Consider the following 25,685-nt stretch of genomic DNA (forward strand, 5'->3'; position numbering starts at 1 on the left):
TAGGAAGTACTGAGCTAGATCAACCAATTGTCTGATTTGGTATAAGGCACCTTCTGATCTGCTCCTTGCAAGCTCCAGCTACAGCTGCTGTCATGTGTACACACCCTGGGGGGAAAACACCGAGTCCCCCTTGCAGTGTATTCCTTCATCCCCCTGCCCTATCTTCCTAAAGCCCTCCAGTCTGCGTTTTTACACCCACCCAGGGGCGTACCCAGGATCAAAACTAGGGGGGGCAAGAGAGGGGAAGAGAGAGGGAAGTAAGGAGGGAGGGAAGAGAAGGAAGGAAGGAAGGAAGGGGTGGGTGAGAGAGAGAAAAGGAAAGAAAGAAGGAAGGAGAGAGAGAGAGAAAGAAAGAAAGGAAGGAAGGAAGGAAGGAAGGAAGAGGGGGGAAGGAAGGATGGAAGGAAAGATGGAGCTCTCATCCGCAGCCCCCCCCCAGCTCAGGCTGCTCCTCCCCCCTCCCACGTTCCTGCTGCTGGCTGCAGCCACGGAGGGGGTGAAAACAGCCCGATTTTGGGCTGCTTCTCGCCCTCCCCACGTTCCTGTCACTGGCTGCAGCCGCGGAGGGGGCAAAACCAGCCCGATTTCAGGCTGCTTCTCCCCCCCACGTTCCTGTCGCTGGCTGTAGCCGCGGAGGGGGTGGAAACAGCCCAATTTCCATAACCCGCAGCAACTTTTCCATAACCCGCAGCGGGTTATGGTCCGTAAAATACGGTATTTTTTTTGCTTCTGGGGGGAGCTGCCCCCCTGCCCCTCGCTGGGTACGCCCATGCACCCACCCTATAGCTATCTTGCTCTATCGACGACTGGGTGTGGCTCCAATCCTCTGTGCACTGACTCAGAAGAATGCTCTGAGATGACAGTGGCATTGTCAGAGACATGGCCCACAGAGAGGAATCAGCAGAGGGGGAGGAAGAGGCAGAAGGCTGCCTGTCATTTCTCAAAGCAACACTGAGTTGCAGGAGCAGGAGGCAGGTAGCAGGGGGTTGGATTTAACTCCAGAGGAGGAGGAATTGGCTCCACCTGAGTCTCCCAGAAGTAGGAGGCAGAGCAAGTGATTACAGCAAAGGAAGACCAGCTGGAAGCGGGGGTGGGCTCGGCATATATCTGGCCTTGGATGGGGCCGGAGGCCAGTCGAGTCAACTGACTCTGATAGGGAAGAATGAATGTGGGAGGCTCTGTTTGCTGTAAGCTTGTAATTGCTAAATAAAGCTAAAGGAGTTAAACTGCCAGCTTGCTGTGTTATGCGAGAGATGTGCTAAACCTAACAGGCATTTTCCAGCATCTCTGGAAAATCATCACTTTTGGACCACATTCCAAGGCCATGCAATGTCTGGAACCCTATTGAAATGAAGCACCGATCCTAGTTCTTTTGCTGTTCCAGATGTGCAATGATCTGGTCATATCATTAATATTATTTATTAAATCCATCCGAAGTTCACAAGGTGGTTCGCAACATAAAAATACAAAAGGAGAACAAAAACTAATGAGAAGACGACGTGATATTTCCTCCATGAGGTTCCAGCCTAGAAGCATGAAGACCACACTGTGCTTTCTGAGGCTGGTTCTCCTGAATTTAAGTGGCAGCATTTAAACGTGGTACCATCACTTGTGGCTAATTCCAGACTGTAGCTATTTTGTGGATGGGATTCCATGCTATACCAGCAAATTTAGGTTGTGCAATTAAAGCAGATTTGATTATCTTGTGCAACAAGCCTGCTTCAAACAAACAAACAAACAAACAAACAAACAAACAAACACAGATCCCGAACTTTTGGTAAGGGAAGTGACAGGGAGGAAATGCACTGGAAACTGCAGAATAGCAATTGTTTGATGCGATGTCCGCACAAACTTTGCGAAAACGAATTGGGTGGGATGAATGCTCCACAAACATGTGAGAGATGTGCTAAACCTGGAAGCCTGGAAGATCTCTGCAAATGACACACAGATGTCTCCCTGCAATAAACACAAAAGGGACAACTGGCAAAGATCAGGACACATCTCTTAAAAAACAAAACAAAACACCAGATTGCTTCCTGGATAAGTTAACGTTAATCCCTGGATCACATTTGTACATGTGTGCACAGCTACATGCAAATGTGTGATAACACGCAAAAAAAATTCCAGTGTGTAGGGAGCAGAGGACCCCAGTGACAGCCTCATGTATGTAGTTTGCAGTATATACATTGCAGAGCAAATGTGTTGTGTGAACACAGAAGGACAAAGTTGACAGGGATAAAGAAAAACCAGGCACTCCTTAAAAAAGAAAAATTAGGTCCTCCAAACTAACTTGTGCAGGATTCTCAAGAATTCATGGAAATGCATGCATGCACTTCCCAGACAGAAGCCGAAGTGTTCAGTGCTCTAGCTGTTCCTGGGTTTCCTGTGCTACTAGGACAGCTAAAGAGGCATTCACAGCTTCAGTTTATTCTCTGCAATGGCACTGAAGATTTGCTGAGTCATTGGCACGTAACTTTTTTCCGAGTCATCTAGGAAGAAGAGGGGGTCCTTGATAGTGACAGGGTCAAATCCTTCCTTCACCAGTTGACTTTTGAGCTGCTTAAAAGTGCCTGTGGTCTCCAGCATGTCCTGTGTGAAAAAGGGCACTGGGGTGAGTACAGAATCATGAATGATGCCCCACCTGTAATGATCTCAGGCAGGCAACCAAGTCGCGATGACTCTCTGGCAGTTTTATCTACGTTTATTTACAAAAACAATACATCCAGAGCATGGCTTCTCGCCTGCTCCCATTGACGATAGTTGGTCAGTCTGAATCTCCGCCCCTTTCACAGCAGGAAGGTTGCCAAATTCCCGCCCTTCCCCTCTTGCCCTTCCATTGTCCTCTGACCTTATCCAATCTCCTAGAACGGAGAATGAGAGGTTGGCCTTCCCCCTCCCCACTTCCACTTGACTGACTCTCAGTCCTCAGCTTATCTGCTGATTGCCTAGCAATGCTCTGGCTGCCTCCTAACTCTCCCGCTTCTTCAGAGCTAACAGGGTTTAGTGAACAGGAAGAGGCTGTGGCAGAGAGAAGTCCTGAATCAGAGGCAGAAGCAGGAGAGGAGGGAGGCCAAGAAGCAGAGATGAGTCAGGCTGGTGAAGAAGCACAGGTGTCTCCCCCTCCTGTTGCGACCTGTTCCTTTCCCCACTGGTATCTCAGAACCAAGAAGGCATGAAGTGGGAGGAGCAGAGACAGGCATGCAGGCGCAGTCTCATATTGCTTGGTGGAAGAGGAGGAGACATAGACAGCTGTGGGAAGGTGGGGACCTTCACTCTCCTCATAGATGCAAGGCCTACTGAAGAAGAGTTGGTGTGCTCATTAGGCTGCCTGTCACTCCTGCGCAGATCCTGTTTTTTTGTACCAAAGAGTTAACTTCACATGCTCCATGTGATTTACTGATGGCTCACTCCTGACAGCTAAAGACATTAATAATGCAGACTAAAGAGTGATGCAACAGAGCCACACCTTACCCGGATGCGAATGAAGCGAGGTATAGCATAGTTTGGCAAGCAGTCCTTGGCATGGGCATACACCTCCTTCCCATCAAAGGGCAGCCCATCCTTCAGGCATATGGATGCCATCCCGATCTTTCCTTCGTGTCCTGGAACAAACAAAAAAGAGGAATGTTTTAAGGGTGTAGCCACACGTTGCACACAAATGAGGATAAAAGACAACCCCAATGGGGGTTTCTTCTAGGGGGGATTCCCAGATGTGGCAGCATCCCCATCACAGCTGTTCTGTCTTAAACTGGATGTGGAAGCAGAGCTCTGCTTCCAGAAAACTAAGACTCTGTGGCCAAGTGTGCAGCCTTCATTTCCTCTGCCCCAAATGTTGGAGGGGGACAGTTTTCACTGGGACCATTATTTGTGTGAGAAAGGTTGAAATACTACCAGGGCCGGCTCTAGGGGTAGGCTGGGTGGCGCGGGGCGCCAGGGCGCGCTACACGGCGAAGCCGCGCAAAAACCACGCTGCGCCCGCCCACCAGTCACGGGAAGAAACGGGGGCGGGGGCGCTGGAGCGATCCGCGCGCCATGGCACCAGGGCGCCCGACCTGCTTAAGACGGCCCTGAATACTACTTCTCCCTGCCCCACTGCACTTCACACACACCCACACACACAATTTTTGTGTGCCAGGGGGAGGGAGAAAAAGAAAGCATCCAAAGGCAGTGTTAAAGAAGAGGCTAAAGTAGGGGCAGGGGGCCCTGTGGATCTCCATATGCTGTTGGGCTGCTGCTCCTGTCATCCCTGATCACTGGCCATGCTGACTGGGGCTGATGGGTTAGAGTCCAATAGAATATGGAGGGCTGCAGGTGCACCATCTCAGGATTAAAGCAGTAAAATTAATTCCTAGAGAGGAGGGAGACCATAGAGAAGGAAATGGTTCCACTGCCATGCCTAGCCCTGACCTGGTAAATGTTGAGTCCTCAGAGGGTGAACCCCAAGGACTTTGATGAGCAGGCAGGGTCCCTTAGAACTAGCACTGAGGATCCCCTTGAGGGGTCTTGTCAGGGAAGGCCTGCTGAAAAACCCTTGGTGCTATCAAAGGAGGAGTGGGAGCCACCACCACCCCAGTCCTCAAGAACACCAGCATTGAAAGATCTAGGTCGGAGGGAACATTTTTTCATATGTGGTGGACTTGTAAAAGGGTAAAAGGGTATTGGGAAATGATCCATAATGAATTGGAAAAAAAATGTTTAAAAGTACTCTCCCCCCCCAAACCAGAGTCCTTTCTGTTGGGGATATTTCAGACTGAAATTCCCAGGTGTCAAAAAAGGTTGTTTATGTATGCCACTACTGCGGCCCGTGTTTTGTTAGCACAAAAATGGAAAATGAGCGAAGTCCCAACTAAAGAAGAGTGGCAACTTAAGTTGACAGAATATGCGCAGCTTGCAGACTTAACATATAGAATAAGAGAACAAGAATAACATATGTTTAAAGAAGATTGGAAAGCGTTTACTGAATATATGGGAAATAACTGTGTACAGCTGGAAACGCTGGCAGCATAAAGAAAAATTCAACAGTGTAAATAAGTTATGATGCATGTAATAATGGAATACTGAATGGTATAGATTCTGTAAGATATGCAGGGATTTATGATATGTAAAATGAACAATGGAAAGAGAAGAAGGGAAGTCATTGGTATCTTAGGTAAAGGTAAAGGGACCCCTTACCATTAGGTCCAATCGTGACCGACTCTGAGGTTGCGGCGCTCATCTTGCGTTATTGGCCGAGGGAGCCGGCGTACAGCTTCCAGGTCATGTGGCCAGCATGACAAAGCCGCTTCTGGCGAACCAGAGCAGCACACGGAAACGCTGTTTACCTTCCCGCTGTAGCGGTTCCTATTTATCTACTTGCATTTTGACATGCTTTCGAACTGCTAGGTTGGCAGGAGCTGGGACCGAGCAACGGGAGCTCATCCCATTACGGGGATTTGAACCGCCGACCTTCTGATCGGCAAGCTCTAAGCTCTGTGGTTTAACCCACAGTGCCACCCACATCCCTTGGTATCTTAAGGATGTATAAATGAGTACTTTAAATTGTAAAACAGAAAAATTGTGTGTGTGCGCGCGTGCGTGCGTGTGTGCGTGGAAGATCCAGGTCTGTGGCTGAAGAGCAATTTCATTGGCATTTTGGGGGGCTTTAAAATTTCAACAGCGCCCTGTGCAGCATAAAAATTCAGCGCCCCTTCACCTCTCCATTTCTGTTGTTTCATAGCTGCCAAGTCTCCCGTATTCCCCGGGAAACCCCCATTTTTCCAGCTGTCCCCAGCCGAAAAAAACTGATTTTTTTGTTTTTCCCCAGTTTATTCTGGCGCGGCGGCCATTTTGGAACTGGGTAGAGCAGCATCAAAAGTCGCTTCTGAGCATGCTCTGCCCAGTTCCAAAATGGCGGCAGCACTACTTCCAGTCTGCTACTTCCGGTCCAGTCCCTTATTTCTCAGGCCGGAACTTGGCAGCTATGGTTGTTTGTCATTGTTGTGGTGCCCCCTACAGGCACCCTCTTGATTCAGCGCCCAGTGCGGGCGAACCAGTCTCACTACCCTAAATGCACCTCTGCTACAGACTCAGAGTCAAAACACAGCTCATGAGTAAAGAGTCTCCCGAGCCTTTCAGTTGCTGGAAACAGCACAGGTCTCTGGCTCCTGATTCTAGTTCCTGCACCTTGCCCGAACTCCCTGCGTTATTAACCTTGGATTGTTGCCTGATTTGGCCTCTAGTTCATATCTTGGACCTTGGCTGACTCTCCGTGCTTGACCTTGGTTTGTTTGGACTGTGCTCCATCTGCAACCCTGTCCCTGCTGGTGAGCGCTTTTCCTGGTGCTTCACTTGTCACACCTAACTGCTCTAGACGTGCAACAGTTGCACCCTGCACCCTGTACCCTGATGTGCAAATGGACCCACCTTCAGCAGTAAATAATAAAACACGTTAATGTCGCTTTGGGGGAAATTGTATTCTGTGAAAATTGTTCCTTGACCTACTCCTAGACTATACGGAGAACCCAGTATGACTCATTCTTTTTCTTGCCAAGTGAGTTTTCTCTTTCAGATTGTTTTTCTCCTTTTTCACATGTTCCAACCCTCCCTTATGCATATAGATTTTGTAGTTGTGAAATTATTACTATCATCTCCTTCTGTTGTTTCAGAAGCTAGCTTAGGCACCTGCTTTCTCTGGGCTGCTTTTCTTTTATTGTATTTATAGGGCGGCTGGAATTTATGGTTTGCATCGTAGGCTTGGAATTCATGTTCGGTTTTATGATGAATTTTTCATAGTTCTTTTTATGGCTGGTGTTTACATACACCGCTTAAATATGATTTTTTTTAAAAGCACAATATACATGACATGAAATAATTAATTAAATAGCCTTGTAAATAGCCACTGGCCTGGGCTTGCCGGTGGGACAGTAAAAATTGCTTGTTGGCAACCAAGTAGGGATCATGTTGTAAATAGCAAAGAAGTTGGTTCTGGTCTTTCTGGCTTTTAGCTATGTCACAAATAACCACATTCTCTACATTAGAGGGGAAATGGTCAGTCCCTCTTGCACCCTGGGAGGTGAATGGATTTTTGTCCCCGCAAACATTTTCATTGTCCACAGTACAACTAAGAATAGATTAAAAGGTTACATTCGAATATGTCTGCCTGTAGCACAAGGCAGTGTGCGGACCAGAGAGAAAGATTAACCTAACTGGTATCTTGATCTCAAATATTTGTGCTAACACATCTGCCAGAGACAGTGGCGCAATGTCATGGTTTGTGACTTTGCTCTGATCATTGTGGGCGCCCTTCTTAGTAGTGGGGTAGGAAAGCTGGAAATAATGCCAACGTATTTCACATCTGGCAACCAATGCACCCCTTTGGTTTCAGATAATGTAGACTTGATTCTGACCAAACTAAGCCTTCTGATCTATATTTTGCCATAGGAGGCTTAGTTTCGTCAGGATCAAGTCTACGCTTCAAGAGTTAACACAAAATACATTACTTCTGGCAAATGAGCCACCATAGCTGCTAGAGGGCCATGAAAATTTGTGTCGCAGGCTTTGTAGATTTGTCTACCCATGTGCTATCTGAAACGAAAGGGGCACATTGGTTGCCAGATGTGTGTTTTTTCCAGCTCTCCTTCCCACTGTAGCTACCAAACACATCTTAGCTAGCAAAACGCATTTCACACATGTCACCAGAGACATGCCTTCCAGCTTCTCTTCCACTCTTCGTGCCACTGATGGTATTAATGTGGGACTAATAGAAAGGGAGAAGGGCCATTAGGAAAAGGAAGAAGAAGTGGTATACCGTAGTTTGTGGCCAGGGCAAGTTTTCTGTTCGTGTTACAAGCCGATGCAATCTATTGATGTGAAAGTGTTGCATATTACATTCACTGTCTTATATCTCTTCAGTGGAGAAACAGCATATAAAAATAAAGCAGCATTTCGAAATAAACACTGTTGACCTAACGGAACTAACTCATAGCTGCCAAGTCTCCCGCTGAAAAATGCGGGGTCAGCAGCAGCGCAGCATCCGGAAGTTGCTTCTACGCATGTCCAGACATGCGTAGAAGCGACTTCCGGTGCCGCTCTGCCCAATTTCCAGTACCCAGACATGGGCAGAGCGGCACCCGAAATGGAGCCTCCCTGGCAGGTAGGAAATCCCGGGGATTTCCAGGATTTTTTTTTCTATTCAGGATAACAGCGGGAAACGGGTTAAAATCCGGGGGTTTCCCGCGAAAAACAGGAGACTTGGCAGCTATGATCTAACTGTGATTCCTGCATTGCAGAGGTTTGGACTAGATGACCGCTGGGGTCTGTTCCAACTGTGATTCTAAATCTCTGTCCACCACGTTCTGCAGATCCACCATAAGGAGAGTGGACAAAGTGTGGCTATTCCACAATGAATGCCCAGTGTGGAAGTGTTGTGGGCAAAGGACATTTTTTTCAGTGGAGGGGGAGGAGGAGCAAGCTGACGGCCATACCTTCTGGGGCAGATGGGAGCTGGAGCCCAGCAACATTTGGAGAGGCACAGGTTCCCCACCCCCCTCTGGTTTAGATGGAGTGGTTCAATCCACCTTGTGCTCTATAGACCAGGGGACTCACAGGCACTTCAAACCATGACTGGAGATGGTGCCAGTGTGCAAAAATGGCAGGTACAATGGACTATCCTCAGTACCTCTTCCCTTAGCCTGCTGCTGTGGAGCAGATCCTCTGATGCCACAGGTGCTAACTTTGGCTGCCCAAAGTTGCATTTAAGAATGGCACTTCAGGACCCACCTGGCACTGGCACTCCATAGACATTGGCTTCCTGAACCGACTCCAGCGTTGCCAAGGTTGTCTCAACCTCCGTGGTGGCCACATTCTCCCCTTTCCAGCTGCAGAGAGAGGTGGACCGTTACCATTTGGGGAGGAGATCATACCCATTATGTTAAGGAGCAAGTACCATAACATTTCTTTCCCGCTCTTGAGTGTTCAAAGTGCTTTGTGTACAATATTGTGCTGTAATCTTTAAATCCGTGGAGGGTGGCAGGAAGGTTGTGGGGGCAGAGCTGGCCATTTAAGCCCCATAATAACACAGCAGAATAAACCAAAGCAGGCACACATTCCTCCTTCTTCCTACGCCTTCTGCTAGCTCAGAGTCGGCAAGAGAGCAAGCAGCAACAAGCGAGAAGGAGGAAGAACAGGACCAGGAAGTGGGGTAGGAGAGCTGGGGGGGGATTCACATCCAGCAACGAATGTGCCCCTTTGGTTTCAGATACGACATGGGCAGATGAGTGTAAAAAGCCGGGACCCAAATTTCCACAGCCCTCTTGTGGCTGTGGTGGCTCATTTACCAGAAGTAATGTATTTAATGTTCACTTTGGAAATTTATACTCGATTCTGACCAAACTAAGTCTCCTGATGTGTATTTCGCTAATGCTAAATGCATTACTTCTGGTAACTGAGCCACCATAGCTCATAGTTGCCAAGTACCCCGTTTTGCCCGGGAAACCCCCCGTATTTTCTTACCGTTTCCTGCTGGTCTCCCGAATGGATTTATCTCCCGTAAATCCCCCAGAAAGCAGCTCCTGCTGGTGGCCATGTTTCTGGTGCCGCTCTGCCCATTTCCAAAATGGCCGCTGCGCCAGAAGTCGCTTCTAAGCATGTCCGGAAGTGCGTAGAAGCGACTTCTGGCACTGCAGCCATTTTGGAAATGGGCAGAGATGCACCGGACGTTGCTTCTACGCATGTCCAGAAGTCATGCAGAAGCGACTTCCAGTGCCACGCTGCTGCTGGTCCCGGATTTTTCAATCCGGAACTTGGCAGCTATGCCATAGCTGCTAGAGGGCCATGAAAATTTGTGTCCCAGGCATTTTAGATTTGTCTACCCATGTACTATCTGAAACCAAAGGGGCGCATTGGTTGCCAGATGTGAAATATATTGGCATTCTTTTCAGCTCTCCTACCCCACTAAGGAGGCTACCAGGATCGGCAATGGGGCTTTCACATGAGGTGTGGGTCTCAGTAACAATCTGACAGTGTTCATTGAAGATCAGAACCAGAAACTTCCTGGCACATTGCTTGTTTTCATGCCTCCTTTCAACATCACAATATGAATGCTCTGCACTGAATAAAGAAATTTACAGTACATGTGTTTCTGTAATCTTTCTCCCTGAGGTGTTTGCTAAGGGCTCGTTCACACTTCCACTTGAAAGCACAGGGCTCAGCAGTTTCCCACTTGTGCCATGCTTTCTGCGCATGGGTTCGAGTGATTTTGCCTTTGCCCTGTCATTTTCCCCAGGAAAACCCACTCTTTAGTGATAAATCAGAACAAACAGCAATGCGCGGAAAACCCAGTTGCCATTTGGTGCTTAAGATCGAGTTTCCGCAAGGGGTGGAAGGGGGCAGAAGCGGGGCAAACAGAGGCAAGGACAAACCCTGAGATTCAAATTGCGGGTCTTTTTGCACCGACAGCCACATCTCCTGTTGTTTCCCCCCTCAACCATTTGCTTTGAGGGCTGCCGGGTATATTGCAAAGCAAAGGGGCAGTGAGAATGCCGACAAGCAGAAATTTGCATCTATGAATATAAATAAGCAAATGCAAATTTCATGCAGGCTTGTGTCAGGGGCCTGTCCCCGAGACATTTCAGTACTCCCCCTGCTTCTAAATATACCTTGCATAGATTTGCACTGTGTTATATGCTATACCTGCCACAATGCCAACACAGATATACCGTATTTTTCTGTGTATAAGACTAGGGTTTTTTTAAAACCAAAAAAATAGGTTTAAAATTGGGGCTCGTCTTATACATGGGTAGTGCTGAGGGGGTGTTTTCTTAATTTGGAGTCTCCCCAAAAAGGGGGCATCTTATACATGGGGAAATGTGGTATATATCAGCTGAAGCTGCAACCTCACACTCCCCAAGACCAAGGCAGCAGATCCCACCCCACCTGGAGAGGTGGGACTCACCGGTAAGTGTCTCCTACCCGGTCCTGAAAATATAGAAAGCCATCATGGTCTTGCATCAGGAGGTCGCCGCTGTTGAAGTAGCAGTCTCCTTTGGTAAAAACGTCCCGGAGAATCTTCTTCTCAGACTTCTGTCGGTCTCCTGCGTAGCCAGAGAACGGGGTATGGCTAGTGATCTTGGCCACCAGTAAACCTGTCTCGCCTTGGAAGAGAAGGGAGGAGAACCTTGGTAATTCTGTCCTGTTTCCCCCATGCCCCATAACAAATCAATAGAGTGGTGAAATTGACTGGATCAGACTACTGTAAACAATTTCACTCATAAAGGACAATGTTTTTAGAGTACAGGAGCTGAATGAAAGAGGTAGTGTTGCATGCCTTCCCCTTGAAGTTTACCCCTCAGAGAGCTACCATTCCCAGCATCCCCTAACTAACTACAATACCCAGAATTCTTTTAGGGAAATAATGCATTTCAAATGTTTTTTAAAAGTATAGTGCCTACACAAAAGTGCTTTTACCCCTTTGGAACATTACTGGTCTTAAACTGGATAGTTCCTTAAAAAGAACAAAACCCTTTAAATTTTCATTTGTTTCTGAGTTGGTTCATAATAATAATAATAATAATTTATACCCCACCCATAGCTGTCAACCCTCCCTTTTTTTGCAGGAAACTCCCTTATTCCAAGCCACAGCTGTCAACCTTCCCTTTTTTTGCTGGAAATTCCCTTATTCCAGTGCCGTTTCCCGCTGCTATCCTGGATTGTTAGATATACCGTAGACCAGGCATCCCCAAACTGCGGCCCTCCAGATGTATTGGCCTACAACTCCCATGATCCCTAGCTAACAGGACCAGTGGTCAGGGATGATGGGAATTGTAGTCCAAAACATCTGGAGGGCCGAAGTTTGGGGATGCCTGCCGTAGACTGTCCCCAGGACCGGTGAGGCTGCTGATCCCTTATTTTCAAATCTGAAAGTTGACAGCTATGACCCCACTCATCTAGCTGGTTTTCCCGTGCCACTTTGGGCGGCTCCCAACAGAATATTAAAAACACGATAAAACATCAAACATTAAAAACTTCCCTAAACAGGGCTGCCTTCAGATATCTTCTAAAAGTCAGATAGTTGTTTATTTCCTTGACATCTGATGGGCAGGCATTCCACAGGGCGGGTGCCACTACCAAGAAGGCTCTCTGCCTGGTTCCCTGTAACCTTACTTCCCGCAGTGAGGGAACCGCCAGAAGGCCCTCCATGCTGGACCTCAGTGTCCAGGCTGAGCGATAAGGGTGGAGATGCTCCTTCAGGTATACTGAGCCGAGGCCATTTAGGGCATTAAAGGTCAGCACCAACACTTTGAATTGTGCTTGGAGATGTCCTGGGAGCCAATGTAGGTCTTTCAGGACCGGTGTTATGTGGTCTCGGTGGCCGCTCCCAGTCACCAGTCTAGCTGCCACATTCTGGATTAATTGTAGTTTCCAGGTCACTTTCAAAGGTACCCCCACGTATTTTATATTTAATCATTTGTAAGTCACCTCGAGTTCTCTATGGGGAAAAGACATTCCAGAAATTCTATAGACAATCTTAAAAAAAATAAAAATATTCCTGTAATGTGCCTAAGAGTTTTGTGGACTGGGCAATTCCTATGTAAAATTAGTGCTAGAATGTGATGCTGGACCCAAACACACACACACACGCCAAAGTGAGAAACCTAATTTCTGAGTGCTGAGAGATGTTAGGAGACCCCACAAAGAACTACAGTTCTCAGTACCCTTGCAAAACTACAGTTCCCGGGAGTCTTTGGGGGCAAGCCATGGCTTTTAAAGTGGCATAAGAGTGCTTTAAACATATGGTGTGGATGTAAATGTGTGCTTATTTTATTACCTGTGGCCACTGGGATGCAATATCCTTTCTCGTCCCTCACCGGCTCATCCTGGTCAATGTTATATTGAACCAGTTCGAATTTTGCCAGTTTCTAAAGTGGAACAGATAGAAAGGGAAGCATGAGATGATAAGGCATAAATTCAAGGCAAGCATGTTATAACACCAGGATCATAAAGTATTTTATGGAATCATAGAACTACTCTACAGGAAGGGGCTCAAAGGGTCTTTGAGTCCAACCCCCTGTAGTGTTGGAACCACAGCTAATCATTGACCTCAAGCAAAGATAACCAGTGGCCCACAGGCTGCCTCTCCTTGGCACCTGGACTGTGGCCTCTCCACCTCTGCTCTCCTCAGCACTGCCCCTGGAAAGCGAGGGTTGCACAGCTCCGGACAGAGCCACCTCGAGCTCCTTCGACCAGCAACACCGACTCCCCCCAATAGTGTGGTAGGAGAACTTAGTTTGTTTCCTGGGCTTTCTAGATTCATCTACCCATGCACGTTCTGAAACCAAAAGGGCACATTTGTTGCCAGATGTGAAATACCGTACTTTTCCATGTATAAGATGACCTTTTCTTTCTGTAAAATAAGGTGCAAAAACGGGGTGTGCCTTATACATGGATAGTGCATAGGGAAGATGGGTGATTGGTTGCAGCCACGAGCTGCAGCTTGTCAGTGGCAATTTGGTGGGTGATTGATGGCTGTGGCAAGGGCTGCTGTGGATTGGCTGCCGCTGCAGCAATTGGGTGTTCAAATGCCGGCTACTGTTTGTGAGCGGACAGATGCTTGCAGGCTTCTGCGATGCGAGCGATTTTCTGGTTTGTGATTTACTGTATTCCCAACCCCCCAAAAAAGCTCCACTACTCTCGTCAATCCTCCCCCCAAAAAGCTCAACAACTCTGGGCCATCTGCCCCCATTAGGTCCAGTCGTGACCGACTCTGGGGTTGCGGCGCTCATCCCGCATTATTGGCCGAGGGAGCCGGCGTACAGCTTCCAGGTCATGTGACCAACATGACAAAGCCGCTTCTGGTGAACCAGAGCAGCACACGGAAACGCCGTTTACCTTCCCGCTGTAGCGGTCCCTATTTATCTACTTGCACTTTGACGTGCTTTCAAACTGCTAGGTTGGCAGGAGCTAAGACCAAGCAACGGGAGCTCACCCCGTCGCAGGGATTCGAACCGCCGGCCTTCTGATCAGCAAGCCCTAGGCTTTGTGGTTTAACCCACAGCGCCACCTGCATCCCTGTTGGTTGGCATTATTTTCTGAAACCAAGAGGCCAGAGGGAGAGTAACTGCTTCTGCTAAACTGGACAAAGGTGCGCTCAACATCTCTGGCCAGTGTTGGGTAAAGCTGCACTTTCTGCCCTTCTCTCAAAAACATCCCTCAAGATGCCACCTGGGAAAACTCTTGGATCTTTCTACAAGCCTACGTCACTTTAGCTATCATGGCTTCCCCCCCCTTCCTCTGGGAATTCTGGGAATTGTAGTTTGGTGAGAGTGCTGGGGATTATTCGTTAAGAGGAACCTAGCTGCATGCCGCCGCTCACAGAACTACAGTCCCCAGAGTTCCTCTTGGGAGGGGTGATTATTAAACTAAGTCACCTTATGCACATTTATTTGCTTTTCAATCGAGGTAATAAATCACTGTAAGGTTTTCAACTGAAAATAGTTCAAAGTTCAGGACTGAATGGATTAACTTTACAGTGTTATGTAAAGCTTGTGGGTGTCAGAAGATTTTTCATTCCGTTGCCCTGGACTTTGGAACCTGCTCTTTGATTTTAGTTTATCTGAGCAGGTGCTTCCGCAAAATGTTGCAACATGAAGTTTAGGACTCGAGTCAGCCATGCCCTTTTCCAGGGCATTCCATCCCATTCCCTCTCCCTGCTGGTTTATGATTCTCCCCACTCCACCCTCAAGAACAACCTGACATAATTCTGTGCCCGAAGAGTATGCAGAGCCCTCATTGGACTCTTTCCCACCCCCCAAAATGTTTCTCTTTTTTTTGTACTTCTATAAACCTTGGAGTTCCTGGGAACCTGCTGATACATCTTCCTTGTTTGTGTGAGTACTGCCACTTTGGCTTCAGAAGGAACCACACTTAGAAAATTGAATTTACTATTACTACAGTCGTACCTTGGAAGTTGAACGGAATCCGTTCCGGAACGGAAACCAAGGTGCAGCTTCCGATTGGCTGTAGGAAGCTCCAATCAGAAGCTGTGGAAGCCCTGTCGGACATCCGGCTTCCAAAAATAGTTCGCAAACAATCACTTCCGGGTTTGCGTCATTTTGGAGCCAAAATGTACGAGAACTAAGCTGTTTGAAAACCAAGGTATGACTGTGTAGACAAGTAGGATCCGCAACAAAATGTTGCAGCATTCCAGTCACTGCGCTCCATTTCCCCAAGCCAGTGACACCTTCCCTCTTCTATGTGGAGGGTGACATTTCAGCAACATAAGCAATGGCACTGGCAGCCTGAACATCAGGAATAGAGGGAATTATGTAAATGGCAGCAGGGGACCAAGGTGGCGCTGTGGGTTAAACCACTGAGCCTAGGGCTTGCCGGTCAGAAGGTCGGCGGTTCGAATCCCTGTGACGGGGTGAGCTCCCGTTGCTTGGTCCCAGCTCCTGCCAACCTAGCAGTTTGAAAGCACGTCAAAATGCAGGTAGATAAATAGGAACCGCTACAGCGGGAAGGTAAACGGCGTTTCCATGTGCTGCTCTGGTTTGCCAGAAGCGGCTTTGTCATGCTGGCCACATGACCTGGAAGCTGTACGCCGGCTCCCTCGGCCAATAATGTGAGATGAGCGCGCAACCCCAGAGTCGGTCACGACTGGACCTAATGGTCAGGGGTCCCTTTACCTTTACCTTTTACAATACATGATATAATGTAATAGAGAAAGGAGTTTGCTAACTTTGCAGCTGTCTTGCATTATCTCACCCCCCTCGATCCATCCATATTGAATTGGCTGGCATTTTCCTTTTGCTAAATTCATATATTAATTAGAAATATTTTCTGGCACACTTTGAAACACTTTATTGTGAAATGTGCTTAATCAAAAAGAAAGAAAGAAAGAAAAGCACTTAGAAGTCCTAGGTGCCAAAACATGGTTTAGCAAGTTTGGCTCAATGGTTATTTTCCTTCCCCTCCCCTCTCTCATATAGGACTCCTGTGACTTAAGCCCTGCATCTCAAACAGACATGCCAAGGGGTGAGGTTTCTCTCCTCCCTGCGTCAGACATGCCAGGAACAGCTTCACCTCCAGGCTTCTTGTTTACTGCCCAACTCTTCAAAGAACAAAAGCCCTAATCTCAGAATACCTTGTGGGGTTTGTGATTTCAGCTCTCTTGACAAAACATGCTGGAGACAGTTCTCTAGTAACAGCTCTTTATTAAAGTGAACAAGACTGAAGACTGAGGAGAGGAAAGCTACATTTATAGGGACAGGGGACTAGCTAGGAAGGGATACATTTTGGAGGGAACAATATCAAGCAATCACAGTGCTGCCTTTTGGAGGAAACCAATAAGACAGAGGATCCAAATACAGCAGCTTAAATGAACCAATAGTAGCTGTACCCTCTGGAACCAAAAGGCAGTTACTTTATCCTAATGCAAATACAGACAATAATAATACAGATATAAAATCCTTTGACTCAATACACAACACCCCTCCCCCCCTAGTGAGCACAGCAGACGTAATCCCTCAGGTACTGTGGGGTCCTACAACTTCTACCTGATCTCCTGACAACAGGTGTTGCAGGTTCTGGATTGGGTGTTACCTGTGGTGGAGGGGCTGCTATAGTGGTTTCATCAGGAACAGATGGAGTCCCAGACATCTCAGGGTCCCCGACCTGTACCTCGTCATCATGAGGACTAGCAGACCCTGGTTCATTTGCTGAAGCCCCTGGTGACTGTACCTCTGGACCATTTTCACTCTGGTCTTGCAGCTGTGCGTCATTAGCCAGGGATGAATTATCTGACTCCTCCCTGCTGAGCGCCCGGCGCCTCAGCTGATCTATATGTCTCTTCCAAACTTGCCCATTTTCCAAGGTCACATAATAGGACACAGGTCCACTAGCCCGGGTGATCACACCGGCCACCCACCGCGGACCTCGTGAATAGTTCCTCACCCAGACCAGATCTTCAGGGGCGAGATACCTTGTTGTGTCAGTCTCAGCCTGGGGGGTTGCTCTTGAATTACGGTTTGGCATTTTATCTGGGTGGACATAATCCAGCACCGTTACCAGTCTTCTACCTAAGAGCAGCTCGGCTGGCGACTTGCCCGTCGCAGTACATGGCGTCGCATGCTGCAAAAATAACATTCGCGCAATGCGAGCCGACCAGTTACCCTCCATTAAGCGCGCAATGGATTCTTTGGCTGTTCTTACCATGCGCTCAGCCTGCCCATTGGAGGATGGGTGAAAGGGCGCGGATGTGACCCCTCTTATAAAGTTATCAGCCAAGAATGCCCTGAATTCTTGGGATACAAAAGCTGCCCCATTATCTGATACAATGGTCTCAGGTAACCCGTGGGTAGCAAACAGCTGCCTCAACACCTTGATTACGGCAACTGATGCCATGCTAGGGACCATCGCCACTTCTAACCATTTGGAATATGCATCAACGATAACCAAAAAGACCTTCCCTTGGAATGGCCCAGCAAAATCTATGTGCAGCCGGCTCCAGGGAGTCCTGGACTGCTCCCACCAGTGGACTGGTGCTCTGGCCACTTCTGGCCGCACCTCTTGGCATGCCTTGCATGTTCGTACCCATTGTTCTATGTTCTGGTCCATTCCAGGCCACCACACATAACATCGGGCTAGCGACTTCATCCTGACCATTCCCGGGTGTCCCATGTGAAGCGTCTCAAGAACCCTGTTTCTCAGTGGTGCTGGGATTATCACCCTATCTCCCCATAGGAGACAACCCTTATGCATGGACAATTCGTGCTGCCTTGTCGCATAAGGCCTGAATTTTTCTTCATGCGGACCACCTGGCCACCCCCTCCCCACCCAAGTGAGCACACGGGAGAGAACAGCATCTTTCCTAGTTTTCTCAGCTATATCCGTAGCTGTTACAGGAGCCCCCGGAAGTGTTTCTAGCATCATAATGTGCTCCGCCGGAGCAGGATCCTCATTGCTCCCGCCAGGAAGGGGCAATCGACTCAGCGCATCAGCATGGCACAACTGTTTCCCCGGCACATGGGTCAAGGTGTACTGGAACCCATTCAGGAATATTGACCAACGCAACATTCTGGGGGAGAGAATTTGTGGTGTTTGTTTGTTTGGGTTAAACAACCCTAACAGTGGTTTGTGGTCCGTTTCAATGGAGAAATGGCGACCGTACAAATAATCATAGAACCTTTTAATTCCGGACACAATAGCCAGTGCCTCTTTATCAATTTGAGCATAGTTGCGCTCTGTGGGCGACAACGTACGGGAATAGAAAGAGATGGGCTTCTCCGACCCATCCGGTTCCCTATGACTCAGCACAGCCCCCAGACCGTATTGAGAGGCATCACATGCCAGGACCAGCGGCTTTGACTCATCATAATGAGCAAGGACGCTCCTGCTACTCAGCATTCCTCGCAAGGAGTCAAAAGCCTTCTGCTGCTCCCGCCCCCATCGCCACACATTCTTTTTCTGCAATAGTCTATGTAATGGTTCAGCTACCGAAGCTTTCTGGGGTAAGAACGAATGATAAAAGTTAATAAGTCCCAGGAATGACTGCAACTCCGTCTTGTTCTGTGGTCGTGGTGCCTCGATGATGGCCTTAATCTTAGCATCTGTGGGGTGGATGCCTGATGCATCAATTTTAAACCCCAAGAAATCCACAGTTGGCACCCCAAAACTGCATTTTTCTTTTTTCAGTTGCAACCCCACCTCCTTGAACTTGAGCAACACTGCACGGACACGCGCAACCAGTTCCTGTGGGTCTTTTCCAGCAATCAAAACATCATCAAAAAATGGCAAGACCCCCGGCAGACCTCTTAACAGGCGTTCCATGAGCCCTTGAAAAATCCCTGGGGCCACACAAACTCCGAACTGTAATCTGTTAACTCTGAACGCCCCTTTATGTGTGACAATAGTCTGTGCTTCCGCTGATTGTGGGGTTACTGGCAGCTGTTGGTAAGCTTGTGCCAGGTCAATTTTGGCGAACACCTTGCCCCCAGCCAGTTTAGCCAACAGATGTGATACGACTGGAATGGGGTATGAGTTTCCCCTGAGTGCCTTATTGATAGTACATTTGTAATCTGCACATATCCTGACTTCCCCATTTGCTTTAAGGGGTGTGACGATTGGAGTCTCCCACTTAGCAGAGTCCACGGGTGAGAGAACTCCCTGCTTGACCAATTTATCCAGCTCTGCCTCGATCTTGGGTTGCAGTGCAAATGGCACTCGCCTTGGTTTGAGTCGGATTGGAGCCACCCCGGGGTCCAACTCGAAGTCAACTGGGGGCCCTTTATAACAACCCAGTTTTCCATTAAAGAGACCAGCAAATTCCTTGCATAATACCTCACTCATCTCAGGGCAGGTTTGGATTGAATTAAGCCCTGAGATACTCAGTCCCAGGGCAGGGAACCAGTCAGTGCCCAGGAGACTGGGGCGACTGCCCTTCGCAATCACCAGTTTGAGTACAGCCTGTTTGTCCCGGAACTGTACTCTCACGGCACACATTCCCATAACATGGATGCGGCCTGCTGAGTACGACTGCAAGGTTGCCGGAAAGGGCTCCAGAGGGGGCAACTTACCCCTGGGGAAGAATGTCTTCGCGGTCTGGTCCGACACGATGGTGAATGCGGATCCGGAGTCCACCTCCATGTCGCACTGCTGACCCTCAATCTTCACCTTGACGTGTGCCTTGCCTTGCGCTGGAAACTGCACGGCCCTCCCGTTGATCTCCGTTACGTAGTGGCAGTTCTTTAGAAAACGAGTTGCTGTGGGCGGTCTGCGATGCTCCAGTCTAGGTGCTCCTGTCGCTCCCGACGCCGCCGATCTACAGACCCTGGCGATGTGACCCGTCTTTCCGCACGTCCGGCAGATAGCATCCCTGAAACGACAACTCTTCCTTTCATGGTTTCCGCCACAACCTGGGCAACTGCCTCGGCGATCTCTGTGCACTGTGCAGGCCTGACGCACCGACTCGACCCCACGGACTGGGCTCTGGCTCGGAGTAGCCTCTAGCTCGTCCATGGCATGCGCAACTTCTATCTGTGGCTTAGTGGCCTTGCGACTGGCATCAAGCTCCTCTCTTTCATAATTCTCCGTGGCGGTGGCCTCTTTCAAGGCTGAAGCAAGGGTAACCTCTTCTTTAGCCACGATGCGTCTTCTGGCTTTCTTGCTGCTCAGACCACCAATAAACCGATCCAGGAGAGTCTCTTCCAGATTTTGGAAGCCGCAGTGCTGAGCGAGCTTCCGGAGTTCAGCCAGAAATGTGGATACAGACTCCCCAGCATGCTGCTGCCTCTTATGGAACTCCATCCGCCGGGCCATCTTGGTCTCAGTAGGCGCCAAGTGGCTTGTTAGGCAGGCAAGAATATCTTTGAGAGATGTCTCACTCAGCTTCGCTGGAGCAAGTAATGCCTTGGCCAGCTTGAAGGTCTCGGGCCCACAGTAGCTCAGGAATGTGGCCCTTCTTTTGCTGGCATCGGTGATCCCTTGAGCCACTGCAAAGAACTCGAAGCGTTCGACGTAGTCTTCCCAGGTGTGGGGCTCTGATGGCTGGAAGGGCTCCAATACCCTTGGACTCTCCATTGTCCTAGCGGGCAGGGTCGTCTTCTCAGCTGGCCAGTGAGTCTTGTTCTCAGCTGCAATCCGGACTCTGAGGCAGGGTTGTGTTTAACCGCTCCTCAGCATTCCGGATCCCACCTTCGTCGCCAGTTGTTGTGACGTGGGGTTTGTGATTTCAGCTCTCTTGACAAAACATGCTGGAGACAGTTCTCTAGTAACAGCTCTTTATTAAAGTGAACAAGACTGAAGACTGAGGAGAGGAAAGCTACATTTATAGGGACAGGGGACTAGCTAGGAAGGGATACATTTTGGAGGGAACAATATCAAGCAATCACAGTGCTGCCTTTTGGAGGAAACCAATAAGACAGAGGATCCAAATACAGCAGCTTAAATGAACCAATAGTAGCTGTACCCTCTGGAACCAAAAGGCAGTTACTTTATCCTAATGCAAATACAGACAATAATAATACAGATATAAAATCCTTTGACTCAATACACAACACTTACCTTTGCACACGAGGCTGAATTCCAGCCAGGCAAAGGTCAAAGGTTTCTAGAAGCAGCCCCCACCGCCCTTTGAAAAAAAATACCCCTATCTCTCCATCCATGAAAACAGCAGGCATTATCATAGTACAGTGCAGGACACTCCAGTCAGGTAAAACCACATGAGAAGGCTGAGGCAGGAGCTTTCACACCCTTGAACTGGAATAACAATAAAGGAAAGGAAGAGAAGAAAGTCTCTCATCCCCAGCCAAAAGGTGATTAAGACTTAGAAGGCACCAACGGCAAACAGTAAAGGTAAGAAAATGGGAAAGGACCCCTGGATGGTTAAGACCAGTCAAAGGCGACTATGGAGTTGAGGCACTCGTCTCGCTTTTCCGACCAGTGTTTGTCCACAGACGGCCTTCCAGGTCCTGTGGCCAACAGGACTAAACCGCTTCTGGCGCAACGGAACACCGTGACAGAAACTAGAGCGCATGGAAACGCCGTTTACCTTTCCGCCACAACAGTACCTATTTATCTACTTGCACTGGTGTGCTTTTGAACTGCTAGGTTGGCTGGAACTGGGACAGAGCAATGGGAGCTCACTCCGTGGTGGGGATTCAAACTGATAACCTTCTGATCGGCAAGCCCAAGAGGCTCAGTGGTTTAGACCACAGCATCACCCGCATCCAGCAAACAGCAGGGACAGTGCTCCCTGCCCTATAGAAAAATAGGTGCCAGTACTCAACATGAAATTGTTACATAGGTGCCACACTTTTCAACAAAAAACCCAAGAGGTGCTAGTACTGTGTACCCTTGAGTACCCCCTGAAAAAAGCACTAAGTAGGGTTAACCTTGTTCCACAGAATCTTAGGGTTTTAGAGCATAGAATATAGGTCAATGAGCAGGAGAACTTTGGATAAGCAGCTGATTAATGATGGCAGCAGGAGTTGTCAGAATAACAACCCACTTCCAAGCAAGGCACCAAACTTTCATGTGGTCTTCGTGTAGCACATCAGATCTTCCCCACCCTGTTATCTGAAAGGTTGCCAACTCTGATTTGCCGTACTTAAGAGGAGGGCGCTATAGCTGCTCTCACGGTGCCTTGGAAACACGAAAAGACTCCTCCGCTCATGACATTGCAAGCTTGTATTCCGCAACCGCACCTGCCCTGAGAAAAGAGGCAAATAAAATGGTTCCTCTTCGCAAAGATTGAGGGACAATGTGTGCCTAGGCAGCTGCCAAATTATCCCGCTCCATATCATTGTGCTGCACAAGTCGGCCACGCCTAATGTACATAGCGTCTCAACTATTACATATCTGTCAGCTTTATTTTCATGAAAGGCACCTGTGGCTGTCACAAATTGCTACTGTTGTGAATTGGCAAGTGGGGTGGTGGTGGGGCAGGCCGTATGCCTGAGTCCCTTCTAATTCCTGAACCTATCAAGGATTCAACTGCTGGAATAGCCAGGCAAGTTTCTTGGTAATGGCAACCTAAATATGGGTCATTAACAAAGGAAGTGGCTCTGTGCCAGAGAGAAAATGGGTGGATTGCTCTCCCTCAACTAGGCGTTAGTTAGAAAGACAAAAGACCCAAGTTGTGTGTGTGAACTAGAAGCAGCTAGGCAGCTGTAAGACAGAGCCATGCTTGATTTCTGCTGAAATCCAAACCTGTAGCCGTTGGAGAAGCAAGACCTTCTTGGGGTATTCATGCTGTGAGCCCCTCCATTGTAGGCGCAGGTTGTATATATGTGTAAATAAACCAGATATCTTTAGGACTTTTCTGGAGTACAAGAAGAAGGGTCCCTCTCTACAGGGGATAACACAGGGGAGTTAAGGGAGGGAGGGGAAGGAGATGGAGGTTGGATAATCAGGAAGAACACACACTTGTTTTCACTGCATTTGCTTAGGTTTACTTTCAGTAGGAAAGGAGGAATAAGGCAGGGGTAGCCAAACTGGGGGGCCCTCCACAGCTGTCATTACCAATGGCCAGGAATAGGGCCAGACGATATACCAATATATTGTCCAAAACTGGTTTGAAGTCTATATTGTGATACTGGCTTCGTAATTTTTGACCTGACAATATATTATTATTATTTATTGAATTTATATACCACCCTACACCCAGGGGTCTCAGGGCGGTTCACAGAATAAAATCAAGTTATAAAACAACAAAATACCTAATAAAAATAAAAACAGCAACCCAATAAGCCCCCCCCAAACCCCCCCACAAATTGTGTGTGTGTGTGCGCGCGCGCTATGCAAAAATCACAATGTGGGCAAAACAGTGAAGCCAGCCAATGCTTCTCTTGATTCCTATAGCCCCAGTTAACTCTGCTAACTCAGCTCTCCCAACCTCATGCAAATCATAGGAGCAGGCACCGGCAAAAATCATGATGCAGGCAAAACCGTGAAGCAAATGCCTCTACATAGTTCCATCCTTATTACGGACATTGCGATATATCGTTATATCACTATTTGTTTAGCTGTTGATATATAACAATGTTGAAAACCAGCTATCACTCAGCCCTTGTCAGGAATCCAGTCCAATATCTGGAGAATACCGCTTTGGCTACTCCTGGACTAAGGTTTTGTGCCAAAGTCTTCACAGAAAAGGTGGCTTTTGAAGAGAGAATTGAAGGCAGCTTTAAGAGACCAGAAGATGAGGTGTGCAATTAGAGTGGAGTGTTTGGGGATGGGACCTTGGAATTCTATAAGACATTATTCGTCTAGCTCCTTCCCTTTGACCTTACTGCCTTGGGTGACTCTGCTGGGAGTATGAGATTCCCGACGGCTTCGCTCACAAGGGTCATAGGAAGGTGCAAGCCAAGGTGCACCTTGCATCTTGCATCACCCTGCTCTTGCATCACCACGACAAGGTGATGATCCAGTGAGTGAGACAAAGAATGATCCAAGAAGTCCTCAATGGCAGAACAGGCAGGTGATAACAAGCGGTATGTTACAACGGCTGTGAAGGCGGATGAAAGCTGCAGCAGATAGGATCTACCGGTTCGTCGTGACTACTCATGCCATCAGAACAGCGCCCTACTGCGAAGACTGTGTGTTGATCAGCGTGCACTGATCTACACACATAAAACAAATTCACGCACAGGCGTCTTCCAAAAACCCAATCCAACACTGTGAAATTGTGGGTCCAGAATTGGCCCCCACAGTCACTTATGGACTCATTGTTAAAACCGTGTTTATGGAAGACAGTCCTACTCGGCTACGAGTGATTGCCAAAGAAGAAGAATATAAGACATTATTTATTTAGACATTCGGGATCAACACATCCTGGAAATTCCTGCTTAGCTCTCATTACCTTGTGGAGGAAGTTTGTCTTTCCCATGGCTCCAACCTTCCCGATGTAGTTAATAAATCCAACATTCCCCTCCGTGGCTCCATAGAATTCATGGATTTGGATAGGACTGAATCGGCGCAGGAACTCCTTCCAGACCTCCACACGCATGCCGTTGCCGATTGCCATTTGCACACAGTGGTCTCGGTCGCTGTCCGTCTGTAAGGAAACACATCGACGTGATCACTGCAGTTCAAAAAAAGCTGTATGAATAGCCATTTCGCTGGTGATGAGTGGGAATCGCTCCAAGTGGTTAAACTTGACATGAGTCAACAGTATGATGCAGCAGCTAAAAAAGCCAATGCAATTATGGGCTGCATCAATAGGAGTATAGCGTCTAGATCAAGGGAAGTAATAGTACCACTGTATTCTGCTCTGGTCAGACCTCACCTAGAGTACTGTGTCCAGTTCTGGGCACCACAGTTCAAGAAGGATACTGACAAGCTGGAACGTGTCCAGAGGAGGGCAACCAAAATGGTCAAATGCCTGGAAACATTGCCTTATGAGGAACGGCTTAGGGAGCTGGGTATGTTTAGCCTGGAGAAGAGGTTAAGAGATTATATGATAGCCATGTTCAAATTTATAAAAGGATGTCATATAGAGGAGGGAGAAAGGTTGTTTTCTGCTGCTCCAGAGAAGCAGACATGGAGCAATGGATTCAAACTACAAGAAAGAAGATTCCACCTAAACATTAGGAAGAACTTCCTGACAGTAAGAGTTGTTCAGCAGTGGAATTTGCTACCAAGGAGTGTGGTGGAGTCTCCTTCTTTGGAGGTCTTTAAGCAGAGGCTTGACAGGCATATGTCAAGAATGCTTTGATGGTGTTTCCTGCTCGGCAGGGGGTTGGACTGGATGGCCCTTGTGGTCTCTTCCAACTCTATGATTCTATGGTTACACTAACGAACTTTCACAAAAAGAACGACTTGTCATGCCCTGTAAGTTTCTGACTAGATTGCTGCAATGTGGGGCTGCCTAGGAAGACTGTTCAGAAGCTTCAGCTGGTTCAGAAAATACAACAGAGTGGCTGCAAACTTGTAGAGAATAGGACAAAGGGCTCACCCACACTTTCGACTGAGCCATAGTTTGACCATATTGTGTTAATTGCGCCGGGTCCAAGAGCTGTTTTGATACATGGTTGTGCCTTGCAAAAATCCGATCCTACCCACTGAAATTCATTAGATGTGCAGAAAATCAGAAGAGGGATTTTGCTTAATTGAGCTTCAATTCACCAGATAAGATTGGACTTTGTGTGTGTGTGCAAGGCATAGCTGAAGAACAACAACAACAAATCTCTCCATCCAACCTGGAGAAATTAATT

The 25,685-nt window shown here is 48.0% G+C and overlaps 1 protein-coding gene across 1 annotated transcript in view; it reads right to left on the minus strand.

Annotated features, from left to right (window-relative positions):
• Positions 1-1,403: 1,403 nt before the first annotated feature.
• LOC118094140 (long-chain fatty acid transport protein 2) overlaps positions 1,404-25,685 on the minus strand; it is a 40,529-nt gene continuing 16,247 nt past the window's right edge. Inside the window, exons 5-10 of the mRNA XM_035134180.3 lie at positions 24,332-24,526; positions 12,803-12,893; positions 10,931-11,129; positions 8,758-8,855; positions 3,472-3,602; positions 1,404-2,589 (exon numbers count right to left, since the gene is read on the minus strand). Of these exons, the coding sequence (XP_034990071.2) occupies positions 2,413-2,589; positions 3,472-3,602; positions 8,758-8,855; positions 10,931-11,129; positions 12,803-12,893; positions 24,332-24,526 (891 nt within the window). The 3' untranslated portion in view covers positions 1,404-2,412. The remainder of the gene's footprint in view (positions 2,590-3,471; positions 3,603-8,757; positions 8,856-10,930; positions 11,130-12,802; positions 12,894-24,331; positions 24,527-25,685) is intronic.

This window comes from Zootoca vivipara, chromosome 12 (assembly GCF_965207765.1).
Source record: "Zootoca vivipara chromosome 12, rZooViv2.hap1.1, whole genome shotgun sequence".
Lineage (NCBI taxonomy): Eukaryota > Metazoa > Chordata > Lepidosauria > Squamata > Lacertidae > Zootoca > Zootoca vivipara.